The sequence below is a fragment of the Arachis stenosperma genome, chromosome 4 (assembly GCF_014773155.1).
Source record: "Arachis stenosperma cultivar V10309 chromosome 4, arast.V10309.gnm1.PFL2, whole genome shotgun sequence".
Lineage (NCBI taxonomy): Eukaryota > Viridiplantae > Streptophyta > Magnoliopsida > Fabales > Fabaceae > Arachis > Arachis stenosperma.
The window spans coordinates 19,465,165-19,479,974 of NC_080380.1; the positions used below are offsets into that span (position 1 = coordinate 19,465,165).

General features: G+C 34.8%; 2 protein-coding genes across 2 annotated transcripts; one reads left to right on the forward strand and one right to left on the reverse strand.

The window, feature by feature from the left end:
- Nucleotides 1-1,768: 1,768 nt before the first annotated feature.
- On the forward strand, nucleotides 1,769-2,803 carry LOC130976866 (uncharacterized). Its single transcript, XM_057901811.1, has 2 exons — nucleotides 1,769-1,987; nucleotides 2,073-2,803. The coding sequence occupies exons 1-2, from the start codon at nucleotides 1,916-1,918 to the stop codon at nucleotides 2,556-2,558; spliced, it is 558 nt and encodes a 185-aa protein (XP_057757794.1). The 5' UTR covers nucleotides 1,769-1,915; the 3' UTR covers nucleotides 2,559-2,803.
- An 8,323-nt stretch (nucleotides 2,804-11,126) lies between these two features.
- On the reverse strand, nucleotides 11,127-11,920 carry LOC130974737 (putative F-box/FBD/LRR-repeat protein At4g13965). Its single transcript, XM_057899592.1, has 2 exons — nucleotides 11,870-11,920; nucleotides 11,127-11,765 (listed from the first exon to the last, which is right to left on the reverse strand). The coding sequence occupies exons 1-2, from the start codon at nucleotides 11,918-11,920 to the stop codon at nucleotides 11,127-11,129; spliced, it is 690 nt and encodes a 229-aa protein (XP_057755575.1).
- Between the last annotated feature and the right edge of the window lie 2,890 nt (nucleotides 11,921-14,810).

Genomic DNA, 14,810 nt, shown 5'->3' on the forward strand with positions numbered 1-14,810 from the left:
GTTGAGATATTCTCACCCCACAAGTAAAGTAAGATTAAATTTATATAAAAATCTTAACTTGCGAGTAGAGATAGAGTTGGATCCAAACCCTACCCTATCTTATTTATTTATTTATTATTAATGATAGTGATTGTTCATGTGTGGGCCTAAAAAATATAAGTCCAGCTCATATTTCTTCTGGCACGTAAGATAAGTATAAAATTTGGCCGCTTAAAGTCAGCTTAATAGTTCCCCATTCAATCGGATTAACTTAAATAGGACTCTCTAAAACTGCATCTAACCCGATTTGGAGAGCAAGTCAAACACTCTCCCACTACTTCGATTATCGCCATCTAAATGGTAACCAGCCTAAAACATGGGATAATTTGAGAATAATCACCTATAATCTTCAAAGGTCATCTCTAAAAAAATAATTAAGTTCTATATTATTACTTTATAAATACCTTAACGTTTAAATATTTTTCAATTTAGTCTCATTAAAAAATTTGGTTAAACTCTTGTTAACTTAACCATTAAAATATTTTGTAGATACTTTTATCACTGTTCAGATAAAAACATTGAATAAACTACCGTCCTAGCAAAAAGTCAAAATAGAACCTTTACTCATAAGAATTTGGACCTTATGTCTAAATCCAAATCAACCTTTGTTTTAGGTAATATCTCGGAACAATGATTATGTTTTCTTTTTTTTTTTTGGACATGATGGTAATTATGTGTGATCGGTTAGAAAATCTTTTCTTTTTTTTTTTTTTGGGTTTGAACAAATTCAGTTTTGTTGATACATGGCTTTTTTGGGTCAGAGTAGCTCGGTGTTTCAAATAGTAAACTAAGGAAATGGGTAGCAAATAGCAATGGAGACCCAATTAATCATGGGCCCAACCTGACTACGAGTATACCATCACATCTGTCAACTTTTATCATTGGCCTAAAAGTTTACCACAACTATTCTTTTATTTATTTATTTATTATTATAGAAATATTCAAGAATATGGGCAAATATTCCAGCAATTTTTTCAAGAGCAATATTATTATCTTTCTAAAAACAAAAGAGAGTGATATTACTTGTATATTATAGAGTAGGTATGATAATTACGAAAAGAATTTGTACTGAGTATGCCATATAGTTTGATACACATTTCTTCTTCTTTTTTTTTTGTGGGGGTAAAATTATGAGTATTATTAGACAAATTCATATACATGACTTCTTGATATGTGGCACAGGGGAACTATTTGACACCAACAAGACCAACAAGACTCACTTGTAAATTTAAAGAATTTGTTTTTTTTTTTTTTCCGAAGTTACGAGTGATAGTCGAATTCGCGACCTCTAAGTAAGTATGGAAACATTATGCCATTTGAACTATAACTCATTGGTAAAGAATTTGCTTACTGGAATAAGAATAGTATCAAAATCTTATTAAAAAAACATTTTAATACACCAAATTCTCATGTATCATGTTAATACTTATTTAGTATTATTAACAATTCATGCAACATTTTTTTGGATAAACACCATTCCTGCTATCATAAAAGAAACAATTTGCATAGAAAAAATTTGTATTTGGCAATTTCTACGGATGAAATAACTACTTGTGGATAGAAAAAATTGGTCATAACTGCTGTGAGAGAGTATTGTAAGAGGTATTCGTATAGCATATTATATTAGTACTAGTTGTGGTGATTATTAATTATGGGCGTGACTCTCACATTTGTGGGATGAGAAAATTAACCCAAAGTTAGTAACACAGGGATTCACTACTTGCCCTGTGTTTCCGCGTAATGAACCTTATTCAATTCTAGGCACCAAAGTTGTGAATGTGAACCCACCCCACCCATTATTAACTAATGCTTTTCTGTTCTCTTTTCTCTCTCTCCACTCTCCTTCCTCAGCTTCTGCTCATAACAAACAAACATAATGTCTAGCAAGTCCCCAGACCCTCAACATTTCAGTGACTATGGCTTTGACCCTCAAATCAACTATCTCCAAGTAAGCACTATCAAAATCTCTATTTTATTTTAACACCACAATGCAATAATTACTATTATTTTAAATTTTTTTTTAACTAAACCAGGTTTTGGAGGAAGCCATGAAGCACAAGCGTGACACATCTTCATCTTCATCAAGATCCATAGACTCCATACACTTCAAGCTTCAAAAGCCCATTTCCAAGGATCATGACTCAAGGACCAGCAGGCTTCACAAGCCCGCCAAGAAGAAGCGCTGGTGGAGAAATGCCCTCTTCTTCTTCAAGTTCAGGTGGGCCCACCACCACCATAACATCAACAACGTTAATGATGTTCACCAGGCCCGGGCCAGGGCCTTCAGGGCCTCAATGTCAGGCCCGGTGTACTTGACGGAGAGCAGAAGCGGGTCCTCCTCCCCTTACTACCGTACTGCCAGGCGGCCGTCCTCTGGGCCCCTGGCCGGAACCATGATGCCGCCGGCGAAGGGTGACGTGGAAACACCTTACCTGAGCCTGAGGGACCTGAACATGGAGCAGCAACAACTCCAACAGAGGGTGTCCACCTCAGCCAAGCCCATATACTTGGTCACGTAATAATTAATAATAATAACACACTAATTAGGTTGTTCTCCTTACAACTTTGAAAAATCTAATGTCTTAATAGTTAGCTAATATTAACGGGCAGGGTTTAGCTCTCTGGATTCTTGATGATGTCTCTTGCATTTATGTTAGTTTGGTATATTTTGGCTGAAATAATTGTGATATTTTTACTCACATTATTATTTCGTTTCCTATATGCATTATTGTCTCATTTTAGATCCATTTTTGTGTCTCTTAATCTGTATGTATGTATTGTATTCAAACTATCAAATGCATATTGAGTTAAATTAATATTCCAGAAAAGTGAATACAAAGATCATCTTTCAATTGTTTGGTTTGATACATTGGGGGAAAGGCCGAATCCTCCTTTTTGTGTTTGTGACACTTTTATTAGGGGGAAAAAAAATTAAAAAATCAATATGCAAAGTGGAAAGGAAACTGAGCTCTCGTGCTTTTGACCAAAAGTCCCACTTTCTTTTTTGTTGTTTTTCCTTTTCCTTTTTCTTAAGCTAGTCTAGTAATCTAGTTTGTTAACTAATCTTGTTGGATCTGTTATGAAGTATAAAAAAATGATTTTGTGAATTATATATATACCTGTTTCTACTCTCTTGTATCTTTGTCCTTAAAAAGAGGATCATGCCTATTGGATAGTTTAATATAGTTTGTTGGTAGCTGCACGTTACTAATATAGCGCCAAGGTTTGTGTCCGTTAATTTGGACCCATCTGGAAATCTTAGAGTCTAGACAGAGACTGAGTTACACTGTCACAACCCCCAAGATCCAATCTAAGTTTAGCGTTGTTTTTTTCTTTTTGTTGCCCATGTTATTTCCCATTTCATGTTACAATGGATTAATATTTCGTACTTTGAATTTTATTTAAAAATTTATTATTGGTTATAAATTACTACATATATAAAATAGAATTTAAATATTAATACTTATTTAAATAGATGAATAAATTAATTAATTAATCAACTAAATTGATTTTTTTTTGTTATACAACACATTTACACACACATCTCTAGGGGTATATATAACCTGACCCGACTCGATCCGAACACTCTAGGGGCTAATTTAGTGTGATTTCATCGGGTCTAGGATCGGGTAAGGGTTTCAAAAATATATCCAGTCATTATTTCGGGTCAGGTCTGAGCCATAGCTTGGGTCATCCGAACTCGACCCGGTAGCCCAGTTATCATACACAATTAATATTTTTGCGTTATTAGTGATGGATGATGGCTAATCTTATGTAGAATTTAAATATTGTAAACCTTAATATTTTGTGTTATTAGTCATTATAAGATTATAAGTTAGTTTTTTATATTTAAAATATATAAGACTTTAGACTAATGCATAATATTGTGTTATTTGTATTGATTTAAATATTTAGTGATATTAGACAATATTAGTATTGATTATGGTTATGCTTTAATTTTAGAGAATTGTTGGTTCTTGTTATTTTTTTAAGTGAATTTTACTATAAATAATGGTTGGAGATTAGGTGATTTTTACATGCTAAAGACCCAATTTTCACTCAACTCGAAAGTGCGTAGGTTTTATCGAATTTAGGAATAAATCCGGTCTGAATTAAGCCAAACCCGATGTGGCTCGACCCGTGTACACCGCTACATATCTCATCACATACACACTAACCTAACAATTACACTAGAATTCGAAGCTGGTGTGGCTTCATCTGAGTTTAGCCATTTAACTTTGCCTTGGGGCGTCGGGGGTTCACCATAGGGCCCAAAAGACAACGTTTAACAATGTGCACAAAAAGATGGGAAAGCTGCCACTAGCCCACAATTTATATTATTTCTATCTTGTATATTAAATTTACACGCCTTTTTTAGTTTTTTCATTGGATGAAAAATTATGTTATACTTATATTCAATAAATCGTATAAGTTAGAAAAGAAACTGAAAAAATTCAACTACTAAAGAACCATGAAAAAAGAGAGAAAGATGGAGGATTCAAGAATGGTTTGTGTAGTTCTTTTAATGTTTGAAATCTGAGTACGAGTTAATGTATTTATAGCTTTCTTATTGAGTTATTGAATCACATGAGTTACTAAAGAAATTGAATGTGAAATTAATGCGCAAAATGAAAAAAAAAATGCACTAAAATGGACAGTTATAAATTAGTATTTGAACAATGCTATAAGACCAACACAATTTATTATTTTCAATAACAGTTAGTCAGTAATAATATTTCAAAATGTTGGTTAAAAAAATAGTGATAAACTATTAACTAAAGATATTAAACTACTGATAAAAATGGTGAATAATATAAATTAAAATTATTGGCTTTAAAATTTTCTCTTTTATATGATATAAAAATATAAAATAATCCTAGTTTAATGGTTAAGACTTAAGAGTTGTGTTTAAATTTCATAATTTAAGTGGACTGGATTTTGCCTCCGCCACAATAACCACTTTGGAGTTATTTATAGTCAGCCTAATTTATCTAAAGTTAGACCTAGTCATTATATATCTATAAATTTATAGAATAAAAATAAATTTAAAATAGTAAAAGAATATGTTTCATGAGCTATATATAATAAAAAATATTTTTTTAAAAAATATATATCAAAATTTTTCACATATCCCTATTATACGACCTATATTTCATTGTCAAAGGGAAATACCAAAGTAGTAAAGGTTGGCAAAGTATTTGATGGAGCTTTATAAGAGAGTTCCATCAAATGAAATCGTGCAAAATATTTATAAAATTGTTCTAATTTACTATATATATATATTGTCAATAAATATTTTACATATTTTTTATTAACTCCTCCATCAATGGTCATACTTATGTTATCACTCTTCAACATTTTTTTTTTCATTTCTTTCGTTCCCATCATATCTACCATTATTTTATATCAACCATCATTTTAACTCTGCATAACTTAATCTAAACACTACTACTACAAACTCGTAATTCTCAATGTTATTTTCACTAACCATACATTCTCTCTTCATTAATGCAACTGTAAAGAGTTATCTTCTCCTCTTATGATTCTCATAAGAGAATACCAAGATTCCTCTTTCTTTTTTCTATAACTTGAGGTCAATATTCAGATACTCAATAGCACTTATAGTGACTCTACCCATTGTTCTCGACAGGCACAAGAAATTATTCTCAACATCGGAAGCTAATTTTTTTAGATTTAGTGTCACAAGAAAAAAGCCGTTAAGCAACCACCACCTCCTCTAACCCCCTATTTTTTGACCTTTCTCTCTCTTCAACCTTCTCTCTACTACGCTGCACCCACCCTCTTTGCAAGCCTCAAATTCATAATTTAACCTCTACTACGCTTCAACCGGGTCTTTCTACCTTGGTAACAAATATTTTTGGTAGTTCAATCAAATAATGTATAATAGTAGGTTTTTAATTAATGTCTATGAGTCTCTATTCAAGCCATGTGTATGCTGGTTCTAGAAATTAAGTAGAAACAAATATTGTTGTTTCGTTTAAAAACTTCTTGTTGATAGAGGGGTTATTAAAAAATTATATAAAATATTGTTGACAATGAGTATATAAAAAAATATAAATAGATCTATTATACATTTAAGTATTATTGGCATCCATATTTAACCAAGTAGTAGACTCAACACAATAAAACTTACTCTTATTAAAAGAGCGCGATTATACGCGCGGGGTTTTACATTATCGTCGTCGTCATCGTCGTCTTCTTCTTCTTTGCGTCCTCCTCCTCCTTTTTCTCCTTCTTCTTTGCGTTTCTTCTTCTTCGTATGTTTTTTCTTCATCTTCATTCTTTTGTTACTGCTGATGCTATATTTTTTTCTTTTCTTCCTTCTCTCCTTGGTAATTTTACAGCATTATGTATTTCTTCTTCTTCTTTGTTTGATTTTTCTTCTCTTTTTCTTAATTTTATTCCTCTCTAGAGAATGAAACAAGAAGAACTATATTAAAATGAAATAAAAAGAAGATGAAAAAGAAAAAAAAAAGAAGAAGAATAAATAGTAGAAGATGAGAAGAAAGAGTTTTGAATTGTACAGAATAACGAGACCAAATGCACCTTAATTCACTCAGAAATAAAACGAAATTACATCCAAAATGAACCAAAAATTAAATTTTGAATGAATCGAAGTTACTTGATGATGACGATACACAAACAAACTCGTTTCAAAACAAGCACAGACCAAGTGCACCTTATTTAAATCTAGAATGAACTGAAATTACTTAATGATTGCGTTCAAAAACAAACACACAAACAAAATAGAATGATAAAAAAATTTCTCAGAAAGAAACCGAAATTACATCTAGAATGAATCAAAAATTAAATTCAGAATAAACTGAAATTACTTAATGATAATGATACACAAACAAACTCATTTCAAAACAAGCACAGACCAAGTGCACCTTATTTAAATCCAGAATGAACCAAAATTATTTAGTGATTGCATTCGAAAACAAGCACACAAACAAAATTGAATCATGAACAAAAACACATCCAAATTCATCAAAAAATTTTGCAATATTATGCGTTTCTTTTTCTTTGTTTGATTTTATCATGTTTTTATTATTGTTAAGAGGGTAAAATAAGAAGAATTATGAGAAGAAAAAATAAGTAGGAGAAGATGAACAAGACAAGAAGAAGAAGAACATGATGAGGAGTTTTGAGAAGTTTTTTTTATTCTTATTTCTTTTTTTTTGTTTGATTTTTTTCTCTTTTTTCTTGATTTTATTCCTCTCAAGAGAGGATGTCAGGAGAAAGAGTTTTGAATTATGCAGAACAACGAGACCAAATACACCTTAACTCACTCAGAAATGAACCAAAATTACATTTAGAATGAACCGAAAATTAAATTTCGAATGAACTAAAATTACTTAATGATGACAATACACAAAAAAATTTGTTTCAAAACAAGCACAGACCAAATACACCTTATTTAAATCCAGAATGAACCAAAATTACTTAATGATAGTGTTAAAAAATAAGCACACAAACAAAATTGAATGATCAGAAATTCACTCAGAAATGAATTGAAATTACATCCAAAATGAGCCAAAAATTAAATTCTAAATGAACTGAAATTACTTAATGATGATGATACACAAACGACCTCGTTTCAAAACAAGCACAGACTAAGTCAATTTTGAACAAAAATACATCCAAATCAATTTTGGATTAGACAATGTCATCAATATAGCAAAATTCGATGATAACGATAACAGTAATGGTGATAACGAAAATGACGATATGTATTAGAAGAAGACGACAATGACAATAACGATGATGATCATGATGACGATGATATGATGGATGAGATGGATGATAAGGAAGAAGGAGAAAAAGAAGAAGACATAGCATCAAGAGTGAGTGAATTTGAAACAAGAAGAAGAAGAAGCGCATGAATTTAAAAGACTTAATTGGACTTGATTGGTTAAATCACTTGAATGTGGAGCTTTATTAAAATACAAAGTAGTTGAACAGGATAATTTTGTAAAATATTTTGCGTAGCTCCATTGGATGGAACCCTCCTATGAAGCTAGCTCCTGGGATTATGGAAGAATAAGGGTTAGTGAGGCTGATTTGGTGAAAGTAAACTCTAATATGGGTTGTTTAAATTGTAAGAGGCCCAATAGATGTGCTCAGCATAACAAAGAGAAGAGGTATGGTATGGGCCAATACCAAACAAGCCCAACTGATGGAACCGAGCCTAGAGCCCTGGCGGGTCGGGTAATCACAACTAGAAGTAATCCAGTGACGTTATACACGAATAGGAGAGATCAACAGATTCTTGTTGGGGATGGCCATTGCTTCGTTTGCGCCACCGGAATTTTGAGGTGGTGTGCGACGGTGGGTACATTGTTCTGCATATTCCTAAGTTTCCTTTGGCGGAGGTCGCGGGTGCAGGTGAAGGGCACTGCATGATCTTGGGAGAGAGGAAGGTGGAAGGTTCAGACCTTCGCACAGGGGTTGTTGAAAGAAAGGTTTTGGATTTCTAAAAGATTGAATATTGTTTCTTTGAAAAGGTTTGAACTTATTAACTATTGATTTTTAAAAGATTCATAAGGCAGCGATAATCACTGAGCTCGAAAATAGTTTTCTTATTAAATATCTTCTTATAACAACTCTGAAACTCCGTGGTGAGACCGTGTGGTTAGGTTCTCACCCTTCTACAGCTTTACCTTTTCAGAAATCGGATGAAGAAGCATTATGAAGAGTTATACTGCGTTTGGTTTATATGTTGTTGTATTAATTAGATTATTTTCTTCCCTCGCCTTTGTTATTTCAATTTTGTAAGAGGGGTAGGAGTTATATGTTTTATATGTATACTATATTATAAAATATTATGTAAGAAGTCTTGTATATGAATCTATGCCTGTTTTTTTTTTTAAGATAAAGTATTAATTTTCGGTTTTCAAAGAAATCAACGATACGGTGTCGAGTCAAAGGCTCCTATTTTAATATTAAGTATATAAAGTAGTCGTAATACTTCTTTCTATCAGAGTGGCGCAGTCGGAAGCATGACATTCTGGTAGTGAGGGTTTTACATTATGGTAGAGTCCGCGAGGCCCAACAGTGATGAGGAGAATGGTGGGGGAATAGGAGGGCAAGAAGCAAGATGGCTGGCTGTTGGTGTTGGTGACGGTGGCTGTGATGATCGTCAGGCAAAGGACGATGGTATGGAGAGTAGTAAAGTGCGAGGAGTTTGTCGAGCCATTATTGAGCTGAATGGTGACAGGAAGGAGTTGGTCGGAGGTGCCGGGCAAAAGGCGAGTCTAGTGACAGAGAACCGTTTAGCAAACAAAAAAAATGGTGTTGGGATGAGGACAATTTCTGATGAGGAACTGACAAAAAAAATATATGAGACTGGTGTAGAGGATGACACTATTAGCAAAGGGAAGGCAGGAAAAGAAATATCTAAGAATGAGCTAGGCAAGTTGAATAGATGTTGTGCCAGAGTAAGTGGGATTAATGTGAGTGGCAAGATGAAGACTGGAGCAAGCTTGATGAGGGATGATGCAGCGGAGGAATCAAATTTAGGGGGTGAAAACAATTTGCTGGAGGAAAATTTTTTCCAAGAGGAAAGGACTGTAAGGGACTTGGAAGACAATAAGCCGTACCAGGTAAAGCAAGGAGGAAGTTGGGATGAAGACTTGGATGAAAATAGAGTAGCTTGGGATTTGGCCGTGAAATTAGGAGATGTTCCTTATGATGAAGAAGAAGATATTACGGCTGCTCTTCAAGCTCAGAATGAAGTGATTGCACAAAAAAGAAAGCAAGCAAAACAAAAGGATAAAGTAAGAAGGAGTCGTCCTAAAAATCGGAATAAAGTGTGTAATACACTGTTTAAAAAATTTTTAGTTTTTGGAATGTGAGGGACTTAGGAGTGTTGGAAAATTGGATATGGTAAAAAAATTTAAGAGAAAAAATAGTTTGAACATGTTAGGATTAATAGAGACAAAGAAGAAGGTGGTTACTAAGTTTGATGTAGTGCAAATTTGGAAAAATGATGCGGTGGATTGGGAATTTGTGAGCTTGAACGATGCTTCTGGAGGTTTATTGTTAATGTGGGTGTAATTATCTTTAAGTTGAGTAATTGCTATAAAGGGGAGAGATGGTTGTGTGTGGAATGGGTGTTGAGGAACAATAATTTTAATTGTGTGTTCTACTTGGTGTACAGTGCGCATGCTAGAGGGGACAAACTGACTATATGAAAAGAGTTGAGTTTTATCTCTGGATTATGTCAAGTCCCTATTTGCTCCATGGGTGACATTAATGAGGTTGTGCAAGTGAAAGAAGGGAAAGGAGCTAGTATGTTAACAGCATCAACAGAGGATTTTAAAACTTGGATATAAGATATGGAGCTAATGGATTTAGATTTAAATGATCGGAAGTTTACTTGGTTCAGGGGCCAATCGTGCAGTTGCATTGAATGGGTTTTGGTTATCTTGGAATAGGTTGAAGAGTTTCCTAAGACGCAGCTGAAAGGTAGGCAAAGAGATTTATTTGATTAGTGTCCTTTGATTGTGGAAGATAGTAGAATGCGAGGGGGTCCAAGGCCGTTCTGAAGTTTAGATCATAGTTGTCAGAACCAAACTGGTAATCGAACCGGTAAGGTTACTGGATCACTAGGTCACTGGTTTAATCGGTGGACTACTGGTCGAACTGGTTAATTATATAAAGTTTAATTATTTTTTTATTATAAGTACTTTTATTTTGTTTTTATGAAAATAATTATCATTTTCAAATTTTAATACTTTATTAATTAGTTTATATGAGCTAAATACCAAATTAGTACCCGAAAGATTCTGGCACTAACAAAATGGTATCTAACTTTTGTTATTGACAAAATAGTTCCTAAAAAATTTTAAAATTTGACAAGCGTGTCTCTGAGTTTGCCGGAGCAAATCTTCAGCAAACACAATGCTGACATAGCCACCGTATGTTTGGTGACTTGCCAAACCACCCTAAACCCTAATCCCTCATCCCTCCCCAACGCACACTCCTCCTCCCTCTCCCTTCCCATCGCAACCCCCTTCCCTCCCTCTACCCAACAGACACTTCTCCTTCCCTCTCCCTCCCCATCACAGCCCTCCTCTCCCTCCGTAACACACTCCCCCTCTCCCTCCCCAACGGTTCCCCCTGTCACTGGCACTTTCACCGCTAGCACAGAACGTGAAATGATGAAGATGTAGGATCGTCAACGCCGTTAAGTTCAGCGATTTTGGGAACAACATACTTCCGTAGATATAAACCCTAGGGAAAATAGAAAGCTTCAAAGACGTTAACATCTTGCACGAGAAAATCACCTGAGGAATGTGAACAATATCGAATTTCACTGAGATACCTAAGTTGTAAACCTTATGCAAGATCGCATAATTGGCCATTCTTTTGAGGACGTGAGGCTCAATGCAACAATGGCGCTCAAAATCAAGGTTGAGGACGGTAGAGGAGGTGTCGCGGCGGGTGAGAAGCATGGAGACAAATTTCGTGAAGGTTTTGAAGGTCCAGAAGTGGAAAGAGTGAAGAGTGAGGGTTGGGAGAAGCTTCCAGAGATTCCTCCAGCGGCGCGAGAGGACGCAGGTTTGGATGGCGTGTTTGGTGTTCATGAAGGAGAGCGTGTGGAGGAGGACAAAATGGGGCAAGTCACTAAGTCTATCTTTGGGATTGCGTTTCAGTGTGCCTTGGTCTTTTGCTATTGGGCAAAAATGGCGTTTCGTATTCTGAAAAAGACGTTAGTGTCAGTTTCTCAGCTGGAGGGAGATCGGGGACGGGGTGGGGGACAGCTATACTGCTATGGCTGGCTATTGTTATTATAGCAAATCACCAATAAAACAAGAACTGGAACAACAAATCTGTAAGGAGAAGGGGAAACCATTTTCGGCGTGTGAGAGATTAAGGGGAGAATCGTTGAGGAGGGAGAGGAGGGGAGTGCGTTAGAGGGGGAAGGGTGGGGACTGCATTGGGGAGGGTAGGGTTAGGGTTGGAGAGGGTTTGCCAGGTCACCAAACTACGGTGGCCACGTCAGCATTGTGTTCACCGGAGATGTACTCCGGCGAGCTCGAGGGCATCCTTGTCAAATTTTAAAATCTTTTAGGAATTATTTTATCAATAACAAAAGTTAGGTACCGTTTTGTCAGCATCAGAATCTTTTGGGTACCGATTTGGTATTTACCTCTAGTTTATATTTATTATATTATTATAGGTTAAAACTCACATATAGTTGTTTTCATGTGAAGTTGATATTTAAGAACCGTTAGATGATTTGATAAGTTTGACTAAATATCATCTAACAATTTTCAACTATTAACTTCATATGAAAACAACTGCATGTGAGTCTTTACCTATTATTATATATATACTACAAGTATTTATTGAAAAAATAAATTGTGATTAATAAAAATTTTTTGTTTATCTTTTTAATTTGTGTATATTTAATAAAATTTATAGTTAAATAAAATATAATTGATTTTAAAATGAGTGACTTTAAAATTAAAATAAATTGAATATAAGTAAAATAAAAGATTATTATATATATATATAGTATAATTTGTATATATATTAGTAAGAAGCATTCCAGCTCAGTGGTATGATTATCCTTCTTGTATCCTTGGGGGCAAGGGTTCATACAGAGCACGGTAGACTTGCAGAAAGGTAGAGCGTCGTAGATTCGCCTTCAACCTTCAACTAAGAGGTTTGGTTCGGTCCAGTTCTCACCGAATTTGACCGCTTCGTATCGGTTCACTCCGAGTTTGACCAGTTCGTGCTGGTTATCTACCTTAAGCGGTTCTAATCTTCGACCGGACCGGTTTTAGATCCGGGTTTACCGATTTTGTGGTCAAATCAGCCGGTCCAATCCGATTTTAATAACTATGGTTTAGATTCTTGGTTCACACATAAGAGATTTCTCAGAATGGTAAAGGAGGAATGAAGGGGCTAGGAGAGCGTCAATTTACTGAAAATTTAAAGGCTTTAACAGTATCATTGAGTAGATGGTATAAGAAGAAGTTTGGTGATATTGATTTGAGGATAAACAAGCTAGAGGATGAGATCCGGAAGGTAGATGATATGTATAAACTCTGGGTAATTAGTAAATAATTAGTTAATAAATCTATTATTATTTTTTAAAAAAATAGAAAATTAAATTTAATAAGTTAGAAGGGTAGAAATAATTAAAATATGAATTTTGACACTAATTTCAAAGGTTTTGGCACAAAATTTGGCCAAACAGACCGAACCAAGCGAATCGAGCCCATAACGGGCCCAAGACCCAACCTAATAGCCTTTTAATGAAGAGCTTCAGCTCTTCTTCTTCCCCAATTCATATGGGTTTCACACTGAAGACACAAGGAGGGAGAAGAAGCCATAGCCAAACCCTTGATTGAGTTTCAAACCGGCACAACTTTTGATTTGGAGCTTCGATCACCGCACCGTTTGCGACCATGCAATCACGTCGAGCTCTACAAAACACACTGAACAAAATTGTTGGTAAGCCTTATTCTCATTCCTAGCTGTCCAACCCTTGAATTCGAAATTTATTGAGCTTTTGTGTTAAGATTTTGTGTAATTTTGGTGTTTAGGATCAAATTAATTTTGTGGACTTGCCGGGTCTTGTCCCAAACCTCCGTTGGTAAGGTGAGAATTCTCTAACACTTGTGTAATTGTTGGTATAGCAAATCCTATATTGATTTAGTGATATTTATATGGTATTAGATTGAAATCATGAGTTTTGGAGGCTAATTAGTGGTATTAAAAGCTTGAATTTGGGTCACGGTGGCTGAAATTCTATTTGTAGAGGCTTCGGAACTTTGGACACTTGAGGAATGGGAATATTGGTGGTGTTTCGGCATTAGGGAGAAATTGGCTAAGGTATGGTTTTGGTTTTTCGTAAATAATGTATAATGTAACGTGAAAACTTAGGCTAGGTGACCGTAGAATAAGTTGAACTACGTGAATATATTGAGGCTTAGTGGTTTCTAGTGATAATATTGAGTTATTATTAAAATATGATGATTATTGTTATGAATGAGGTTGGTGATAGTTAATGATATATTGTTGTTGATGATAATAAGTGATGATAATAAGAGTGTGTGGTAGGGTGTTACAATATGGCTAGTGAGAGAGTTTATGATGGAACTATGGAGGCAATGCAAAGAGGAGGGCCTTTGTTAGATTCTGTAAGAAATGGTATGTTAGGAAGGAAATATATTTGAAGCAGATGTCAAGGTCTCGACATGCTAAGCAAATGGATAAGAACACTAGATATTTTCATAACTTAGCCTCAGCAAGAAGATGGAGCAATCGGATTGACGCTTAGTGATAAATGGAAGATTGAAGAGGAATCAAGCAAGGATTAAGCTCGGCATAAGAGATTTTTACAAGAACTTGTATCATCAGGAAGTGTCACCTTTGATAAGTTTTCGTGATGGACTAGTTAATAAGATATAGGAAGAAGAGTCTGTAGAATTAGAGAGGTTGCCTTCAGTTGAAGAAATCAAAGATGCAGTTTGGGATTACAAGTCGACTAAGGCTCTTGGTTGTGACGATTACAATATGAACTTCATCAAGAAGTGTTGGGAGAAATTGGGTCTGAATTCACGAAAGTTGTTATAGATTTCTTTCAATTAGTTGAGTTACCAAGAGATTTTAATGTTACATGGGTGGCGTTGGCTTCGAAATTTGTTGAAGCTAGAAAGATTAAAGATCTTTGGCCGATTAGCATGGTAAGATGTATTTTCAAGGTCATATCAAAGGTGTTAATTCGGAGA